The sequence below is a fragment of the Megalops cyprinoides genome, chromosome 22, assembly GCF_013368585.1.
Source record: "Megalops cyprinoides isolate fMegCyp1 chromosome 22, fMegCyp1.pri, whole genome shotgun sequence".
NCBI lineage: Eukaryota > Metazoa > Chordata > Actinopteri > Elopiformes > Megalopidae > Megalops > Megalops cyprinoides.
In genome coordinates, this window is record NC_050604.1 from 19,549,645 (window position 1) to 19,569,196 (window position 19,552).

A 19,552-nucleotide genomic window follows, 5' to 3' on the forward strand; every position below is an offset into this window, starting at 1 on the left:
TTAATTATACATGTTCAACATATCTTTAAAATATTTGAAATCTCTGGTTAAACTCTCCAGTCTCAAGCAGGACTAGACACTAAATTTGCCAGAGAGAGGGGGGATGTGAAGGAGAACCTTACCACCTCTTCCTTGGACTAAATGTCAATTGTCAACTGTCAATTACTAGTTAATTGTCAATCATAGTTAATGGTGTGCACTTGTGTTAATTTGTGTGGTGTACCAGCCTATTGGGTAATGAGTCACACCTTTCACATGATTGAAAGGTGATTGTGGCTTGAGAGCAGTGGGAAGGCTCACTTTGTCCCGGCTGTTGGCTTGCACAGGCTGGTTTCTTTGTCTGTTTGGATTTTAAAATAAATTATCGGTTTTTAACTTTTTGTTTTTGGCTCATTTGAGAGAAGTGGCGACCGGCTTCTTTATAGGCGAAAAGGAAACAGTTTTACTAATAGCAAAATTTATTTCAAAATATCAAAGAGCAAACAAAATAGTACCTATATGTACAGGCATATTAAAATAGAATATATAAAATACAAAAGTATGACCATCAGATCAGACATTTAGCCAGGAAAATCTGAAATGTTCAGCAAACATGTGAGCTTGACCAGATCGGTGCATATGCTATCCCACTCTCTTGTCTTTGATTGTGTAGTGAAGAACAAGAGGCTGTGCCTAAAAAGAAAAAGAAAAAGACGACATGAAAATCGCTCAAATTCACACAGCAACACATAAAAATGGGAGGTAAGTGGGGTTGAGTCGATCAATGTGGTTTTCCTGAAATATAAGTGTTCCTTGTGTCTCAACAATATTGATTTACTTCAAGTGAGAAATATCCCCACATTGCGTTAAACTCAGAGGGAAATGTGTGCTGACTGAAGCGAACGACCAACTGAAATGAAAATATAGCGACAGCGTGTTGTGAAGGCAGTCTTAAGTTCTTGTGTGCAGCTTCCTGTTGCAGTACCTTGCCAAACCAGTGGGAGAGCCACAGCTGCTTCATGGTCATGTGATCTGGTAAGGACTCATTGTTGAACAACATCTGGACCTGCAGCACAGCAAAGACCACGGATTGCAAAAAGTCCACATTTTGAAAGTCTCAACCGAACATTAATTATAATGTTAAATACAATCCTACTTCAAAGAGAGGGCACTAACCATCCCAGCACAGCGAGCACATGAATAGCAGCACTGTATTTACATTTACATTTCTTCATTTGGCAGAGGCTTTTATCCAAAGCGACTTGCATAGGTTACAGTTGTTTTACAATGTTATCCATTTATACAGCTGGATATTTACTGAGGCAACTGTGGGTTAAGTACTGTATTTATGGTCATCTGAAGTGCAGCCTGGACATAAATATTCAGCTATTAGAAACACATAAAAGGCGAAGTACATAAGCTGTACAGTTGCAGATGATGATGATGATGAGGTTAATTTCAGTATTAAAGGTGACCATTTTGAGCACCTGTAGTGTTCTCAACAAACAAACACCTGAGCTGTACACTCAGAAAAAAGTTAAAATTGTGTTTCCAGTTACAACGACACACCATCTTACTGAATATAACTGCTTTTACTTACACTCTGTCATTGTATGAATGTGCGTCAACAAACTAAATTTCACTTCCTAACATGATACCCTAACATATTATTGTATTCCACTATTTTCAGTCAGGCTGAAAGCCACGACGGATACCAAAGGAAGCATTCCCCCATTACTGTTAATGTACCTGCCAATGTTACAATCTCTGTCTGCAAGCAAACATCTAGAAGTCATGTATACAAAAATAAAAAAATGTCAAAATATCAATCGAAAGGCATGGCATTGATCTTAGATTTTCTACAATGTAGTCCCCTGCATACAGTCAGAAAAATACTAAAGTAAAATGGACACTCTTTCGCACAAGCATTAGAATCATTTAGACTGAATGAGATTAAACTGATTGACTGATTGACTTTGCCTAAATTTTCCCCTTCAATGGCAAAGTATCCCCAGCAACCAGCTAGTTCTATTGTGAATATTCAAGCATTCCTGTAACAGAGACAACAGAATTTAAGGCACAATCTACAATTTAAGAGACAAAGACTTTTGAACAGACTATTTTCCCACTTTATTGAATTCTCCTCATAGCTAAGACTCCCCCGACTGAGACTCCCCTGACTGAGACTCACCTGGTGCCTCTCCAGGTGGAGTCTGTGACACAGCGCCCCGCGTAGATGCCGCACCTCGGCTCTTGCTGAGCAGCGCACAAACCTCTGCAGCAGAGAAGGGGACAGAGTCACAACAGTTCTGTCTCCTTCTTTATGCTTTTTTCGCCTGCAGGCAACCTTTTTTTTTATTTGTTCTGATGCTGTGGGCTCCTGGTCATTGCTGGTAGATGACTTGGCTGGTTTTAAACCCCAGCTGCAGGGCTCAGCCCACAAGACCAACATTCTGCAGCATAACTGCATACTGCAGTTAATTTTTGGTAAATGGCGCCCTCTGCTGGCAATCCCACAGAATCAGAATCAGATTCAGATTCAGATTCAGAATCAGATTTATTGGCCAAGTATGTTAACACACACACAGAATTTGGTTCTGGTCGTTGGTGTCTCTCAAGCAATACAGACAATGTACATATTATTTACAGACAATACACAATACACAAGCAATATACAGATTATATAAAAGACAAACAATATACATAAAATGTAAGTGTGTGTGGTAGTGCAAACAACAATAATGTGCATCACATATGGGAATGAAATTATGATGTATGAGTATTTGTAAAATTTTTTACAGTTTTTGCAGATGTGTAGCAGGGTGTCATAACAATCTGAAGAAACAAGAGTAGCTATGGCATAGCAGATGATACTGGTCAGCTATTTATGAGGGTGATGGCATGAGGAAAGTGTGGTGAGACATACCAGAATTCAATCAATGACCAAAAAATCCTGAAATAAAACTTTAAGTAACATTCTGGAGTTGATGAAGTAGTTTTATACACCAAAATATAGAAGAAAGCCTTACCTAAAATCAAAAAGGGTAGAAAAATGAAAATAAGCACAAAACATCAATAAACAAACTGATAAAATTGTCTCAGAGAAGGCCCCTGTCGATCATGTTAGGACACAGTCATACCTGCCGTGCCAACTTGTTTTCATCCTTTCCAGACGACAGTGATGAGGACAAACTGCAGAAACAAATAGAGAAGATATAACACAACACTCACAGCCTTTGTAAGCAAGAGAGGATATTACAACAGAGCCCTAACAGGGGCATCTGCTGGTATGTACTCGACGAGGCAAGCTGCATAAAATGTTTCCCAGAGGAAATGTCTCAGAGTGAGGTTCACTGGTATACACTGTGAGGTACAGTCCATCCGCTCTGGACAGGACCTCCCAAAATAAATCTGTCAATGGAACGCCTTGCCTACTGAAACTAGTCCTATTAGTCTTGTATCAATCAATCTAGAACACTGATTATCCCTATGAGTAGGCTGTTTTGTACTGTAAACACAGAAATATTAAAACATTACATTATATTGCGTCATATTACATTAGAGGTGTGTTGTTTTTCAAAAGCAGAACTTTTGGCTTCCAGTTGGCAATTAGGTTTCTTTTTTTCCTTTACTTCAAAGAAACGTGTTTGAGAATTTGACTTTTATTTTGGTCATGTAACACCCAAGTTTTGAATTTATTTGTGGATGATGTTGAGCTGCCTTGAGATTTTGAAATCAAGCTGGTGAATTTGGTACAGGCACACTTCTGTGTTGCTTTGCCTGACTGTCTTTGTAGGCATTATGTGTGAATCTACATACCAGTTATGTGAAGCTTGTTTTTTATCCTATACTTTTTTAAAAGGAAAAAAAAACTGTTTTTTCTGGAGATTCAAATTTCAAACATTTAACACATTTCAAACATTTCAAACAGCAATTTCAAACAATAGCCCATATTTTCCAATGCAAACATTCCTTTACTTTCAATCTACAAAAACATTAATCTCATTGCTGTGGTAGAAGTATTAAAAAAATTATAGTTCATAAAAAGTGTTACCTTTGCCTCTCCAGACAGAGTGAGACCTGCTCGTCATAGCGGTAGAAGTGGGCCTTCGAGTGATCAAAGCCGGTGCATGGCAAACCTGCAGTATCCAGCATTGCATCTGAGAGGAATTCAAAGACAAACTCACTGTCATTACACTATCCACATGTCCACAGTGGGCATGGACAACACGATCACATCACGTAAACCAAAGATCAGTACATTAAATCAGTAACAGACAGTCTGAGAAATCTAAAAGTAGAAAACAACGGAAAATTTTCACACTGTTCAAGCAGCATACCGTCATCTAAAGGCTGGATAACACGCTCTAGACCACGTGACTGGTAGAACTCCTTGATTCGTTTGTCTTCTCCTAGATCACAACAAAAAAGGAAAGCATGATTAAATAACAAAGCATAATCTTCCCAGTTTAGCATGACGGGATTTTGTGTAGAGGTGTTATGCTTGAATCAAGTATCGAACTAGTAGCACTGAGCTCAGATTGGGAGGAGAGGCCCCAAATTGCTGCACTCACCATACCAAAGCAATATCACACATACAATGCAAATGAAATGGAAGTGCACACTCAGAACAAGCCCATGATTGTTGCTTCACAAATCACATTTTACAGTGATCCTCAGAAAGCTCCTGTGTGACTCACTGACCTACACACAATGACGAAATTAGCGTGCACTTCCCAGCTACCAGCACTTTGCTTGTATTTCAAAATGTGACCAATTTCCAAAACAATATGGGGAGTGTAAATGCTTGAAAAGATGTCCTAAATATTTTTTTCTTGTTTGAATGTAATCAGAGTACACACAAATCAACCAACTGTATCACATAAATGAAAAAACATAAAGGACACCTACAACTGTTCTATGATAAACCACTTGTATTTTATGCAAAATTATAATATTAAATTGAAAATTACCTCTGGAAGAAGTGAATAAGCATTTGAAAAATAACTCCAGGAACCGTCTTTATTTGGACACATCAAGCACACAGTCAGTCTATGGCTCTTACAATAACGATCAGTAATGAGACGTCCAACCAAGCACTTTGCCTGGGTTCTGTTTCCTTGTAGATCCAAATGCAGTTTACTCTGAGCGTGTACTTATCTTTATTCTGATGGCTCAGCAGGGCTGAAATGGAGACTGCACAGCGGCTCAAGGCGATATTCGCAACACAAGTCAATATTCTCTGCACTTACTCTCCTGCAGCCCTGGAATCAGTTTGCAGACAATGTCTTGCATCACTCTGTCCAGCTTCAGATTGAGCAGAGGCTGCGTTTCGTGGATTTTTACATTGCACATTGGACAGTATTTGCTGGTCTGGAGGTACTTCACAATACAGCTCTTACAGACTGCAATGAGAAGCGGGGGAAATAACAATCATGTTTTCAGAAACGTTACTGCTCAATCTGCAAAGTCTCCCTGTCGCCAGGATACATGAGAAACACACACAGTAGCAGGACTCCTTGGCATTCTGTGGCTGAATCCTACTTTTTACACTTACAGTAAAAACATAAACCACAGTTGTGACAGAGCTCGTGTCAGGGCTGGGGTCCATACCATACTTTCAATTAAGAGCAAAGAACATAAAACATAAGAGACATAGGAGAGCTTTATTGCCATTGTTTAGGACAACGAAATTACAGACCCCATTGGAACATAAAATTTCAATAAGATAAACTCTGGAATCGCTTTCATTTCCTGACAATTAAAGCTGGAAAAAGGTCCCTTAAAGTCACATTAAGATCAATGAATGAACTACTGGTTGTAATAATACAGGCTCAGGACTGACTGCTCCATTACCTTAATAAACAGATCAGTTTGGATGGTATCTATGGCCTGTCATAGTCACACACACGCTAGAAAGAGCATTTAAACAGATAACATCGGCAGATATCATGGGAAAGTAATATTATTGGAGAAATCTTCATGGTAACCGTGGGCAGAGTCAGACTATTTAATATCACTTTAAACTTACATGTATGCAAGCACTCAGTTATCGTTGTCGCGTCAATGAAGTACCCCGCGCACAGATAGCAGACGATATGTTCGTTCAAGTCTTTGATTTTCATTTTAACTTCTTCCTGCACATACAAAAATCAATTGTTGTTTTACAAACACATGAAATTCGTAGAGATATAATATTAGCATTCTTGGAAACATCTGGGATGATACTCCGGTCTACGTGCATGCATCTAGCTGAGTGTAAAAACTAAATACAGTGGATTTGCGCTGTCCTGTCTGTGACATACTGGTGTCAGATAACGTTATTGCTGGTTCTGGTGCTGCGTCAGATTTGGACCTCCCTGTCGGATTTTGTTCCCCTCTGCTGACAGCACATTGGGATTCTTGTTTACACACGCTCCCATGAAAGTTATCTAACCTCACACCTAATCCGAATGCTCGCCTTAACGCTAGCCCGAAGCAGCCAACTTTTTTCTTCCTCAACATAAAATTAAGAACTGCCTTTGAATATTCAACATTTTCCAATCACTTGTCATTAGTTGTCCCTACATCTGCATTAATTGTAATAGGACATGTTTATTCGACTGTTCTACAACTACCTACAGTTAAGGGATTTGTCGCGCTTAAAATAAAATGTTTTGTTCAAATGAACAATCACAGTTTAGGGTGGGTTTGAACGCCGATCACCATCCCAGTTTAGAAAAAGAAAAACATTACGGCAATTTGGTGAGCTTTTGTTAGAAGCGTGTAACGTTTATTATACCACCAGAGCACAATGAACATAATAACATCTCATCTTAATCTCTGGTTGATAATGAACGTCATAACCACTTAAGGAAAATACCAGCAATACTTGCAGGCAAATTACATTTAGTAAAGCAATGATAACATCGTCTAGGCGTGTTAGATTAGCTGTCTCTGGACGTCCGCTCGACTGCCCTTGGCGTTCAACTCTGCCGTTGCTCATGACGTTCAGTATGGCTGTTTTACACCAGCGCTGCCATTGACCATGATCTATATCTCTGTTATTCATCCTGTCCCGTCCCTCCATTATGCGACAAAAGTAAGTTTAACACAATTTCCGAGCTATTTCTTTCTTTATTTTGAAGCTATCACAGTCAGCCGTGCTTCACAAGTCGCGATCTCCTTTCTGTGGCTGTTAAGAGAACAGGCGAAAAGCCGCCTAAAACTTATAGATTGTTGTGAATTGTACAAACCGATCATACTTTCACAGTGAAACAAACAAATAAAAAGGCAAAGACAAAAGCAAGCATCAGTGCTTTTGTACATTGTCAGGTGCGGCAGATGGGGAGTGCTCGACGGGACAGCTGTCTTTTTTTGTTCAACGAGAGTTAGGGAGCAAGCTATATGGTGCTATGATTTAGTTAGTTAAAAGTTAAAAAGCATGAGACAGTAATACAATATTCTGTTAGCGAGAAAAAAAATGTTACAACTTCAAATACAGTTAAACAAGTACATTATGACACCGTTCATTGTCACGGCACAGTGACCACACTGGGGACAGACAAACACCGCAACTCTCCCACTCGCGCCTGCGCAGTGGCAGCTAAAGCGACTATTTTAAGGGTCCTCCGGTACGAACGAACGCACTTGTAGCCCTGGGCTGTCATTTCTGTTTTTAAGGCACGTACTTTGAGTCAAGACGGCTTGCCTTACCATTGCGCAGTATAGGAAACGTATCAGATTCCGGCGCTCACCTCATTTCTCAAAGGGTCAAGTCTATATACGGACTGTAACTGATTTCTCAGCCGCATCACTATCGCCATTGGCTCCTGCGCCGCCATCTTTGGCACTTCAGGCTCACTTCCGGATTAGAATTATGTTGCCATAACAACCAACGGTACTCAACAAGGAGATGTAAAGTACACACTTAAGAATGTGCTTTTTAAACTGATATAATGTGTATATGTGGTATGTATAGTTTTACCGAATGCAAAAATATTTTGTAATATGCCACTTTGTATAATCTCTTAAAGATGTGATCTATTTTTTTCCTGTCTATAAAAATAATAATTGTCTAAGATTATCTTTAGGGCAGCTGGTAAAATGGGTTTAATATAAATAAAATATCTATCTACACACATCTGTAACCAACTATGGCTTTTTACTTTTACAAATTACACTGTAACTTTACACAATAGAAAATCCTGCCTTTTAAAGTTATATTGCTGCTGTGAATGTCAGATTAGCTGCACTAAATATCACTGGTGGCTGGCCAATCAGGAGCCATGAGTCTTTCTTGAACTGTGAGTCATTTTTGTCCCATGGCCAATCAGATCATCCTTTGTGGGCAACATGTACCTTGTCAAAAATTTCCATTGAAAACTGTCAGGTATTTGGGGTGAAAGGTGCCCATTGCCATCCAACATGTTAGGGCAGGCAGGCTGCATTTCACTGATGGTTCCTTAAGATGCTGATGGAAGTGTAGTCCCAGACTCGTAGACAATCTGTCACCTTTGTTAATCTGTTTCTCCCACTCTTAGGTGCCATCTCTCCCCCCATAGTCCTCATGGAATCTATAGTCTTTTTCTGTTTTTTACTGGGGGGGGGGACTGATGTTAGGGTGTGCTAAAGGTGTAAATGTAAACACTGCTAATATGGTTATCATATTTTTGGAAAACTGTCAGCTATACTATAAAGTTGGTAAAGTTGTCATTAACATGTTTTTGTTTGTACAGTGTGAAGCAGAGCCTTCACCACCTCTCACTTGAACCTAATTGTTAATTGCTAGTTGTCAATCATTTGTTAATTGTGTTCACCTGTGTTAATTTGTATGAGGACCAGCCTATTGGCTAACAAGCCACACCTTGCTAATTGAAGGTGTATTAAATACAGGAGGAAGGCTCACTTTGTCTTTGCGGTTGGTTAGTGTAGGTTTGTTTCCTTTGTTTTGGTTTTAGCAAGAAAGTATTGGTTCTTTTAACATTTTATTCTTTTTGGGCTTGGTTATGGGAGAGGTGTTGGTCAGCTTCTCTACATGCAGTAGACTGACTGAGAGGGCTAATGAATTTAAATATTTTATCTGTGGTTCTTACTTCCTTTTACAAACTTACTCATAGTTGCTACACAATTTCTCACAGAGTAATTAACTGTATATGTGTGAGGAATGCATGTGAGAGGGAAGCCAGTCATTGGCTAATGAGTCACACCTGTCCAATTAGTCTTGTTTGAATACAAGTGTGGCTGTTTAGGAGGGGCCGTTGACATTGTCATTGCTAAGACAGCAGCCAGATATGTGTATTTTGTCAAATACTACTTCAGCTATTTGCACAGTGTATTTGCTAAAACTGTCAGACATCTTTGACTGCTTGCCAAAAAGAGAACTTGCATTAGCTTTTCCAAGCTTGTGTTTTTAAGGTACGAAGTAGCAATGTGTTCATGCATGTTGGGTGTATTGCACAGATATGGTCAGTAGAGAGAGCTATTAACTTGTTTAGCTCTGCACACTATTCAGTGTGCGGTAGTCTTGCAAGTAGAAGATCCTCTCTTTCACCAAGGGGAAAAGTGGGTTCACTTCCAAAAACTGCAAAATACATGCTGTGTCTCAAAAGGAAGTAAAATTATGTGAAATAAAATGTACTGTAGTATTTTCTTTTGCTTTTTGTTTTGGAACTGACCCATCAGAACAGCCTTTGATTGCAAAATAATTTAAAGCTTTTTTAAAAAAGTCTGCAGGTGAAATTAGCTTTCAGAAACAGTCTCTTGCTGTTGGGTCATCTTGAAACAGAAGTAAATGATGACAAATCCTGTTTTAAACATTGACATCAGCCTGGATTTACTATATATTGTGTTCAACTTTATATTTTTAACCATAGGCAGGGTTTTAACACAATTTAATTTTTTTTTTTTTGCCATTTAGATGTAAGCCCCAAATATTTCTGGAAATCATTTTGACCAGTGGGTGCAAAGGGTTGCCTCTTTGTAAATGCTCAGCTCAGCTTGAATTTAGCTGGGATCATGCCTAATTTCAGGTGCACTGGGGACTCCATGCTCTATGCATTTCACCTGCTACTAATTTCTGTAATAACCCACTTTGCCTCACCCAGTTCTTAGCCTTTGGTGCACGCACTGCATCCATGTGTGGGAATAATACATACACAATCACTACAAGGCAAAAGGAGACATGGGGAAACTGACTGGAGGCCCCAGTGGTTGTGATGGAAAACAGGCATGATGACTGACATTATTTTAATTAATCAAAAATATGTTCAGAAAGCAAATTCTGTAAAAATAAACTGGGATTATGGAATACATTGGGTAACCACATTACAATAATCCTGTTGAGAAGGGAAACCTTTTAGCAGCTAAAAAGGGGTAGATTTGATTCAGTCAATTTAATTAGATGACAGCAGAAAATACCTACTGACGTATACTCCTTTTGGCTGTTTCTGTTTAAAAAAAAAAAAAAGGGGTTTCAGATTTGTCCCATTAAGTCACGCCTCAGTGAGCTGTAATAATTGGGGCACTGTGCAGGTTGAAGCCATTGTCTGCATTTCCTCTTTCTGTATAACATCTTATCTGTGAGACCTGTGAGGTCAGTGAGTATCTGATTGACACCACTGTGACGCACAGAAATATCAAAATAACCCCGGGGATCAGAGATGGTGGAGATCAGAGACTAGGAAAGGCGTTCAGCGGAGATAGAGAGGGAGATATATACGTGGAGAGAGAAAGACTGAGGGACAGAGGATAAAAAGAATAAACATGGCCTTTTATTTGTCTTGCATTACCTCACAATGGCTGTGGACAATGAACACCTTTCTCCTCTTTAGGGTGCATGACTCCTTGTGACTTTAGTCTCCATGTTCATGTTTTTGTTCATTTGACTGGGACACCTGCCAGTCCATGCTGTTTGGCTGAGAGAAATATTAGCACCTCATACTCTGCACAGTAAAACCGGAGGGCAGCACATGTCTCCCACTGCTATCATGGCAAAAGGGATAGCAGTGGGAGGGAGATGATTGGAAGGTATCTCTCTGAACAAGATTAAATGAACATGCATGCTCTGAATTTTAGAGGAAAAAAAAAAATCAGGATAAGAAATCAGAATAACTGTAATATCCCACAGAGTAACTGTAATATTGAGAAATCCAATAACTCTAATAAGGCAACAACCATTGTCTCGTATCGTATGGGTTTCTTGCATATTATTTATGCAAATGATGACTGAATGTATTAAATTCAGATTAGTAATGTTAATGTAGAAATGCTAAAGGCCTTGGTCACCCATGGTCCAAAATGACAACGGTAATGGTTTGGTAATGGGATACTATTGTACAAAGTTGTCAGCTTTTGCATAGATTCCCCTACTGGTAAGCACTGAGCCTGTGCGTATGTGTGATCCATTCCTCAAATAAAGCACTTAGCCTTCATTAGATTAACACCCAAGTGCTGTCTGCCAGACTTGCTCACCTAGACCTAAGAGGTGCAAAACCAGTCTGATCCATTCTCATGCATCTGTGACTCTGGGAAGGAGGGTCTTGTGCATGAGTGTCTTTTGCGTCAACGCTTCCAGAGCAATCAGAGCATGCAGTGCTGGATAGGTGGCTTTTGTTTTCAGGCTACTCCCAGCTAACAAACTAATGATAAGGCCCTGCTGGCCAACACCAGCTATAGGGCCATTGACCAACCTGTGCTGGTATAGGAAAGAGTTAATAGACATAGGGCCAAAACTGCTTTGTGCCAAACTGGGAAATGAAATGAAAGAGTGAGAATGCAAACTGAATGCAAACTGGACTGGTAGATTAAAGGGTAAACTGGCAGTGAATCTTTGGGAGCTGTTTAACCAATATCCCTGTGTAGTTTCTAATATCCTCCACTAGGATGCAACAGAGGAGAGGAATGTCCTGAATGTGTCGCAGACTGTTCTGCATGGGGCCTGAGGGTGACTGACTGTTTGTTTGTTTTTAGTTTGTTATCTTGCCTTTTCCCTCCATTCACAACCATTCTCCATTTTGGACATTGTGACTTAAACAAGCCGGGCCATTCCTCTGCTGTATCTCAGCTGCTTTGTTCAAGCTTTGAGACCATGGCAACGTTCCTGTAACATAGAAGCTTTACATTATCGCGCTGTCATCTCGACGACAATGGAGAGACCGTTTTTTTGTGTTAGCTTGGGTGGGTGCTGAGGTCTGAAATGCAGCACCTCAGCAATCCCCGGGTCTTTCCCCCCCCCCTCCTTTAAAGTGTGACAATTCTAAAGGCTCCAGCGATGGATTAGACTGACGTCAGGTGAACGTAACCCTCCAAACAAACTCAGGTGGTCCCGTCAAGTGAGACGGTTGGTTTTCTCTCCACTGACAGAGGGCTTGTTAAGGCAAGCTGGAGGGTGGCCAAGGCAATGCTTGAGAGAGGGAAAACAAGGCAAGGTTTTGGCGGTAGATACAGAAAGAGATGTGTGCATGCTCTGGATCCACTTGGTTGGGAGAGGAAAGGCTCTTTTCATTGCAAAGTCAGTTCTTTCCACGTATAAAGAGCTATCTTTTTTAATGACATGTCGTCGTGCGTCTATAGCATGGAATGTCTGTGAGATCTGATCTGGTGTGCCGTACAGTGAGTAACTATTGTGTTATTTGTAATTACTAAATATATTTAAAATTTCGTTTTTGGAAAAATATTCTTCTAATTAACTATAAAACAACTTATCACAAAATCAGCCACAAGTTTATTTTCAAAAATCTGTTTTGACAAATCTGAAGTGTTCAAATTCATGTGGAACACCACAGGTATCTCATTCTCCCTCTTACTCTAGCGTGGCGGGCATTGCACCAATCTACTGTGTGTTGTGTTGAGGGCTAGCCCTGCCTGCATGCCCTCAAGAGGCAGATGACAGACACGTTGTCAAATTATTCCACCATGAGGCGGTGCTCTCTAACTCATCCTGAGCAGATAGGTGTAGCGGAAGGGCCACTTTGCGACTCCTTCTACGGGTAGTCTCACTGTGGTAATACTGGCGCTCGATGTTGCTCATGAATGGCCTTTTGTTATCATTTGACCAGGTTTTGTTTCCGCTCACAAAAAAAGGCACAGAAGGCACTGCTGCTCTAACAATGTCGGCGAATGAGGAGCCCCCTTCAGCTACCTACCCCTGCATCATCTTCATGGACATTTAGGGGAATGAGGGCATGACCGTAACAGCTTGACACAAAGCCTGGTGGAACGGCGGGCGAAGCCCTGCTTTGTGCAGGCTGTGCTTTGGCGATTCACAGTCTGCCTCGCGGGAGTGCTTGCCCCTCTCAATCACCCGTCCTCCTGATAAAGCCTTCATCAAAGGCAGCCAGACGCAAGATGTGCAAAAATGTAGCAAGGGCGGTGGAGCGATAATACGCGGCTTTGATGCCCTCTCCAAGGAGCTGACGTTATGCCGCGCATTGTTTTCCCAATTCCTTCAGAGAACTCTGTGCAGGACTTTGATGGGTTTCAAAAAGAGCCCTCATTGCTTAACCTGTGTCAATAATGGCATTGTTTTGGAGACTGTGTACTTCAGTCTGTCTCCCGGCCTTCTCCGGTGCCCATGCAGGTAGCTTTTCATCTTGCTCTGCATCTCACTCAGTAGCATGCAACCTGATCATTGTCTACTGCACCAATGCGCTGATCCCAGGAAGAAAGAGCAGGAATTCGGAATCAGAGACAGGGGAGATGATGGCACTGCTTGTTTGGGGATAGTAAATTTAGTACTCACACGAACCAATTACAAATGATCTGCCAGTAAATGTTATCTTGAGCAGGAACTTGGGGAGTGATATCCAGTATCTTGGAACTATGCTAGTTTTGTATAGACAAATGTTTTGTGGATAAAATAAAGCTGCATTGTTTTATTTATGTAGGATTCTGTAATATTGTAGAAAGTTGATGGCAGAAAGAATTAAGTCAAGTCAGATCATAGGTCAACTTAGAAATGGCTGTGATATTCAATGAATATGATGATATTTAATCCTCTAAATTTTAAAATAACCCATGGTCCTCTCAATCCAGTTCTAATCATTTAGACGTCCTCCTTCAGTTGCATGTGTGATGTTGGAAATGGGGAACTGTCCCTCAACAGTGCATTGTCATCATCTGGGCTTTTCAGAGATCAGGCATTTCATCTGTTTTACCTGACAAACTATACAAAGGTGAACTGGAAGCAAACAGATCCTACCTGGGATGGTGAAATGCCAGTGTACATAGGTGACCTGATCGTTTCCATTGCAAGCCTGTGTAAGTAAATGGCTTGGAGGTACCTGTAAGTTTGGCAGAGACAGGTATGGCTCGGTGTGGAGGTCAGTCAAAGCAGTACGCTAGGCCTGTTGTATGGCGTACAGTGCTGGTGAATGACAGATATGGTCATGTCTCTACAGAAGTCATCTAGACGACCATATCTAACCAGGAAACACTGGCACGGTGACATCAAGAAAAGATGACAGCTATGGTAACAAGTTGGCAGAGGGTTGAACCAACTAAACAAAAATTGTGGAAGTGGAGAATGGCAGCTGGGGTACCACTGAAATCCTTTTTCTGGACAAATAGGAGTGGGGGAACTTCATCACTACCCTGAACACCAGAGTATGTAATGAACACTATGGAAATGGGTAGAAAACCCCTATGGGTGGCAACTGTAAAACCTAAACCTTATTCCAGATAGACATGTGCATGTATCTGCTCCCACACACTTGGGCACACACACCTCAACATTTATCTGCCTCAGATGGAGACCCCTGAAAAAAATGTGTTTTGGAGGGTGGGATATAAGTTGAGTGGAAAGCACACTGTGTCAGTGAAGGCACTGGAGCACAACATTTTACTGAGATGCATTTAGTGTGAAAGGAACATATTGTTAAAAAGCCTGGCCACAATGACTTATTGGGACAAGAACGGGTATAAGAAAAGGCTTTTACATTTTTTTGGATCAAATGTGATATTAGCAACAGGATTAACATGGCTAGCCATTAGAAACATAACAAGCATGTGCGAAGCAGTTAGCCTGTTTTTATATAGGCTCTTAGTGGGCAATAACATTACCTCTCACTCAAGAGACTCAAAGCAGTAAAATCATAAAACACTGCCTGCTGTTAAGTCCTTTTAAAGTCATTCTTTCTGAAATTTAAAGAAAAAAAAAACTTAAAAGAACTGAACTGAGTTTGGCCCCAAACTCTCCTCTGGGTCGGCTCTCCGTCTCTGCGGACTGTGAGAACACAGCGGCGGTTAGACTGCCTGTTTGAAAGACTCAGTGACAGCCCACATTAATTGTTTAAAGAAACCCTTTTCACCTCTTGCAGATCTCGAGCAGGTGGCTATGCCTGACGGTGAAAAGACGGAGATCAAACCTGATGGCGGGTGCCAAAGTCAATGTGCTCTCCAGCCGCGCGTTCCCACCTTCAGAGAGCTCGGGGGGGGGGGGGGGGGCTTGGAGCCAGAGGGGGGTGGTTGAGGTACGACAGGTGACCCCCGAATGCCTGGTGCATCGTGCTCTGCCAGGGTGCCCAGGTGTCCAGGTGAACTCAAACACATGGCCCGGTGTCAACAGCACCCGGAGGCCGGAGGGGGAGAGGAACGCTTGCCCTCGATTGTTTTCTTTCCCTCGGGCACCTGACAGGCAGTCTCAGGAGAGAAGCACGACAGATCAAGGTGCCGCGGGGCGAGGCCTTTCACAACAGAAACCCCAACTGACAATGATGGCTCCCTGGCAGCGGGGCTGAAATCTGGCACGGAGCACAGAGAACAGAGGTATCGTTTTCCCCCCGCTGCTCACTGAATGGAGGGCTCAGCGCTGCACTCGGGGGAAGCGTATTTCTTTGGAGGTGTGCCTAAGTTTAGATATAAAGTTTTACCCTTGGCTTATGTGCGCTGCAGTTGGTCATGAAAGTGGCATAGCATCACAGAGTAAATGCAAGGAGGGGCGTGACTGTCTAAAGGAGCAACTAGCTCTGGACTATAGAGTCAGTGTATTGTTTATGGGATAAGAAATCTAACACCTTTCAATTTATTGTCGTTTTTGATGAAGGAAGGGGTCAAAAGATTTGAGTTTAATATCAAGGATGGGGAAGAGCTTTTCAATGACAAAAGGATACTTTTGGGCAGATCAGGCATGCATCACAGAAGTGAAATTCCGAGCCTATCCCAACTAAAACATAACCCTGACTTTTATTTCCGTTACATTATAATCACACAATAAAGTAAGGGAATAATAGTAATGTTGTGTTAATGTTAGGTATTTTCTGCATTTAATTTTATAGCATCAGAGTGAGAAAAGGAGAAAGTGATAATGTTCGCAAAACATGAAAAAAATATGTATTACACAATGCAATGCCACTGACTTCACATTTTCACTCGAGAATAAAGCCGTACCTTTTTATTGCTTTTCTTTTCGTAATCCTATAACTTTTGCTGAACTTTGTGTGTTGCGGCAATTACGTTGTTCACAGTGACTGTAAAAATTAGATCCATAAAACACGTAACTGCTATGCAAATCCATTCCACTGTACCTAACTGGGTCCAGATGGCGAGGGGGGTATAGGGCTAAAAGTGGGCCGTTTCCAGGCTGATAGATCCATTGCATCATCCTAGTGCTCTTAAGCAGGGGCTTGGCGCTGGAGCGTTGATAAAAACGTTCCCCCTCCCGCACGCAACATGTGTGGGACTTGACCCTAAGGAAAAAGTGCCGGTGCCCACGGCCCTCCACAATCGCCCAGATGAAGTAACTCTTTAAAAGCCTCATTTTCATTAAATGCACCTCTGATCTCTCGTGTGTTTCCTGCAACAATTAGGTACAGATCCATTCATCGAAAAAAAAAGAAGACAAGAGGGGGGAAAACAATGGTCACACAGTTTGGTGGAGTCCGGACATTTAGCCATGTGAACGATTTACAGACATTTTCCGTAATCTCTCATTAGGGCTTCAGGCTTTCAATTGATTGCATCTTTTCCTTTGATTCTAAGAACAGAGCAGCAACACTAACAACAAAGGACTTGTTCTCATGTGGCCAAAGGGTATATAAACTGTCACAATGCTTAGCTGTTCTAAAATGACCTTACCCACCCTGATCACACACACACAGGCAGTATGATGAACTTTGCTGTGAGGCTTCGGTTTTGTGATGTTCAAGTGGGCTGGCACCCCTCAAGAGTCAAAGTTGCTTCTTGCTGTTTGATTGGAAGTGTTACAGGAAGTGAAAGTGCAGAGCAAACAGTGACTTCAATCCAGGGAAAGACATATTTTGGATCCAAGGCATCTCTGCGGGTTTACTGATATTGCCAAAAAGTCTGAATCAGCATTTGAAACAAATTTACAGATCACAGAGCTAACACAGCAAAACGATCTGTGAATGTTATATTAAACTACCCTCCAGAATTGCATGCCATCAGTTAACAGTGTCAAAAACACTGAACAATAATAAGAAAGATTTTCAACACTGCTTAAATCTGATTTAGAATACCTTTGACCAGGCTGCTTGGGAAAAACAAACTACAAAACTGGATGATTTCTTGAATTGTACAAAATATATGAATCACAATCACATTATGCGTCACATTATCACATTGATTGGCAGATATGATATGTGTTGACGCGTAAACCATAATAATCCAGGACCACTACCTTGTAGAAATGTTTTACGGCTAAGGTCATTGTAACATGGCAAAATTAGATATTCTTAATGATTCTACATGATGAAGAGTTAGATGAGTCTGCTTCAGGGTCTATCCTCGGTGTCTGTAGAACAAAGAGTAGGAAGAGATCTAATGAATGTAATATTTTGCATGTCTTTCAGCTGAAAGTAGAAGAAAGTTAGCTGTAGTGAATTAATCATGTAGCGAGGTACATATGAGTACATGTTGAAACTCAGCTGTCTGTATTAATTCTTGTGGATTGTACCATTTGACCTCTGTTTCTGAGGCCCCCTTCCCCAGTTCAAAACGGAAAATTGTAACAGTTAAGGTATTCCACAGATAGCACAACCTTCATAGTTCTGAAACAAAGGCTTAATATCTTAACCATCAATTCTGAGCTGGTCCAGCAAAAACTCCCCAGACATATGCTTTGTGGTGATCCTAATCAGTCCACTTTTCTGAAGATTAATCCCTCACAAATTGGATACATTTGGGTTGTCTCTCTGCTCATTACCTTTCTATGACTCTCCAGCTAGACTGCCCCAGAGTCATGCTTAAACTTCACCAGACCTCCCCGAGTCTGTAGAACTCTGCCATGTGGCATTGGTCTAGCCAGAGACAGAGCACAATAGGTGGGGAATACTACTACCACTAGTACTACCACTATACTAGTAACTGTTCAAAATTCATAAATCACCCTCTGTGTATGGTCTTGGTGTACCAACAGACAAGATATTTCCTAGCAATTTGGGCTTGTGACCTCTGTGGAAACTAGAATGTTTAATGAATTTATATTGAATTTAATATATCCTTAGACATGCATCATGTCTACAGTATTTACTGTCATTTGGGTATTTATGACCTGTGATCTCTGGTTATAGAAAATACAGATTGTACTATTTTTAAAACAACCTGCATTACCTGTTGTCGATTTTGCATCATGACTGATAGAACTTTATTCATTATTTCACATTAACTGTTAAATAATTGTGAGTTTACATTTTCTTTTTTTTCCAATGGTTATCAACAACAACTAGTAACATTTGATCAATATTCAGTATAAACCTTTTATTGTGTTCCAGCATTAACCAGAATTTTGGTAATCTATCATCTGTTTAAACTATGTCTTACACACAACCCCTGTCAACCACAATTTTTCAAAGTTTTAACATCACAGATTAACAAATCAGTTTCTTTCAAGTTTAGCCTATCTATCACATTATGTTATTAGTTTGAGTGTCTGGCACTAATGATCATTTAGCATAAACCACTGTGACACTGGAGAATTGTGGTCTTTCACCACCTCCAAAATCATGTACAAGCCCATGTCAAACAGTTCCTTGACAAAATATGTGAAAAAACAGACAGACAGAGAAATGAATGATCAAATTCATCAGATTATCCAGGTAAGGAAAACTTGATCTAGTTTCATGACATGGGTTTTAACTGGATGTGAGGAAAGACTTTTCTGCCTTTTGTGAGTCTGCTTCTCACATACTGGTCAAGCGAAACATTGTTTTTACAGTAGAAGTGAGGTAAATCTGAACATGTGATAACATAGAATTAACAGTTGAAAACTTTCAGGATCTTAAAATTGGCCAAAATGGCAAAACACAACTCAGCAACAGACGTTTAAATCTGAAATGGGACATTTTTTTGCCCTGGGTAGGGTGCTTTACTTCAGTAACTCCTAGTAACGCCCAGTAACATTAAATACAATTTAAGCATAATCAGAATTATCCCAGTTCCTAATGCATATGTTTAAGGGGCAGGAGAAGTCAGGAAGAACACTTAAAGAATAGAGTAGTCACCCATGATGTCATCCAGCAGAGGTAACAGGACCTCCCAGGTCACCGCTGATTGTGGCCTGCTCTTTCCTGTGTCCTGCAGGGGTGGCCACAGACTGTCAGGTTTTTCCAGATCTTTCTAAATGACTAAATCTAATCTC

At 40.8% G+C, this 19,552-nt stretch overlaps 1 protein-coding gene across 1 annotated transcript; it reads right to left on the reverse strand.

Moving 5' to 3' along the window:
- Nucleotides 1-621: 621 nt before the first annotated feature.
- LOC118769495 (polycomb group RING finger protein 1-like) lies at nt 622-7,802 on the reverse strand. The gene is made up of 9 exons (XM_036516621.1): nt 7,716-7,802; nt 6,011-6,116; nt 5,232-5,384; nt 4,320-4,391; nt 4,034-4,139; nt 3,120-3,171; nt 2,171-2,254; nt 965-1,045; nt 622-672 (listed from the first exon to the last, which is right to left on the reverse strand). The coding sequence occupies exons 1-9, from the start codon at nt 7,800-7,802 to the stop codon at nt 622-624; spliced, it is 792 nt and encodes a 263-aa protein (XP_036372514.1).
- Nucleotides 7,803-19,552: the final 11,750 nt, after the last annotated feature.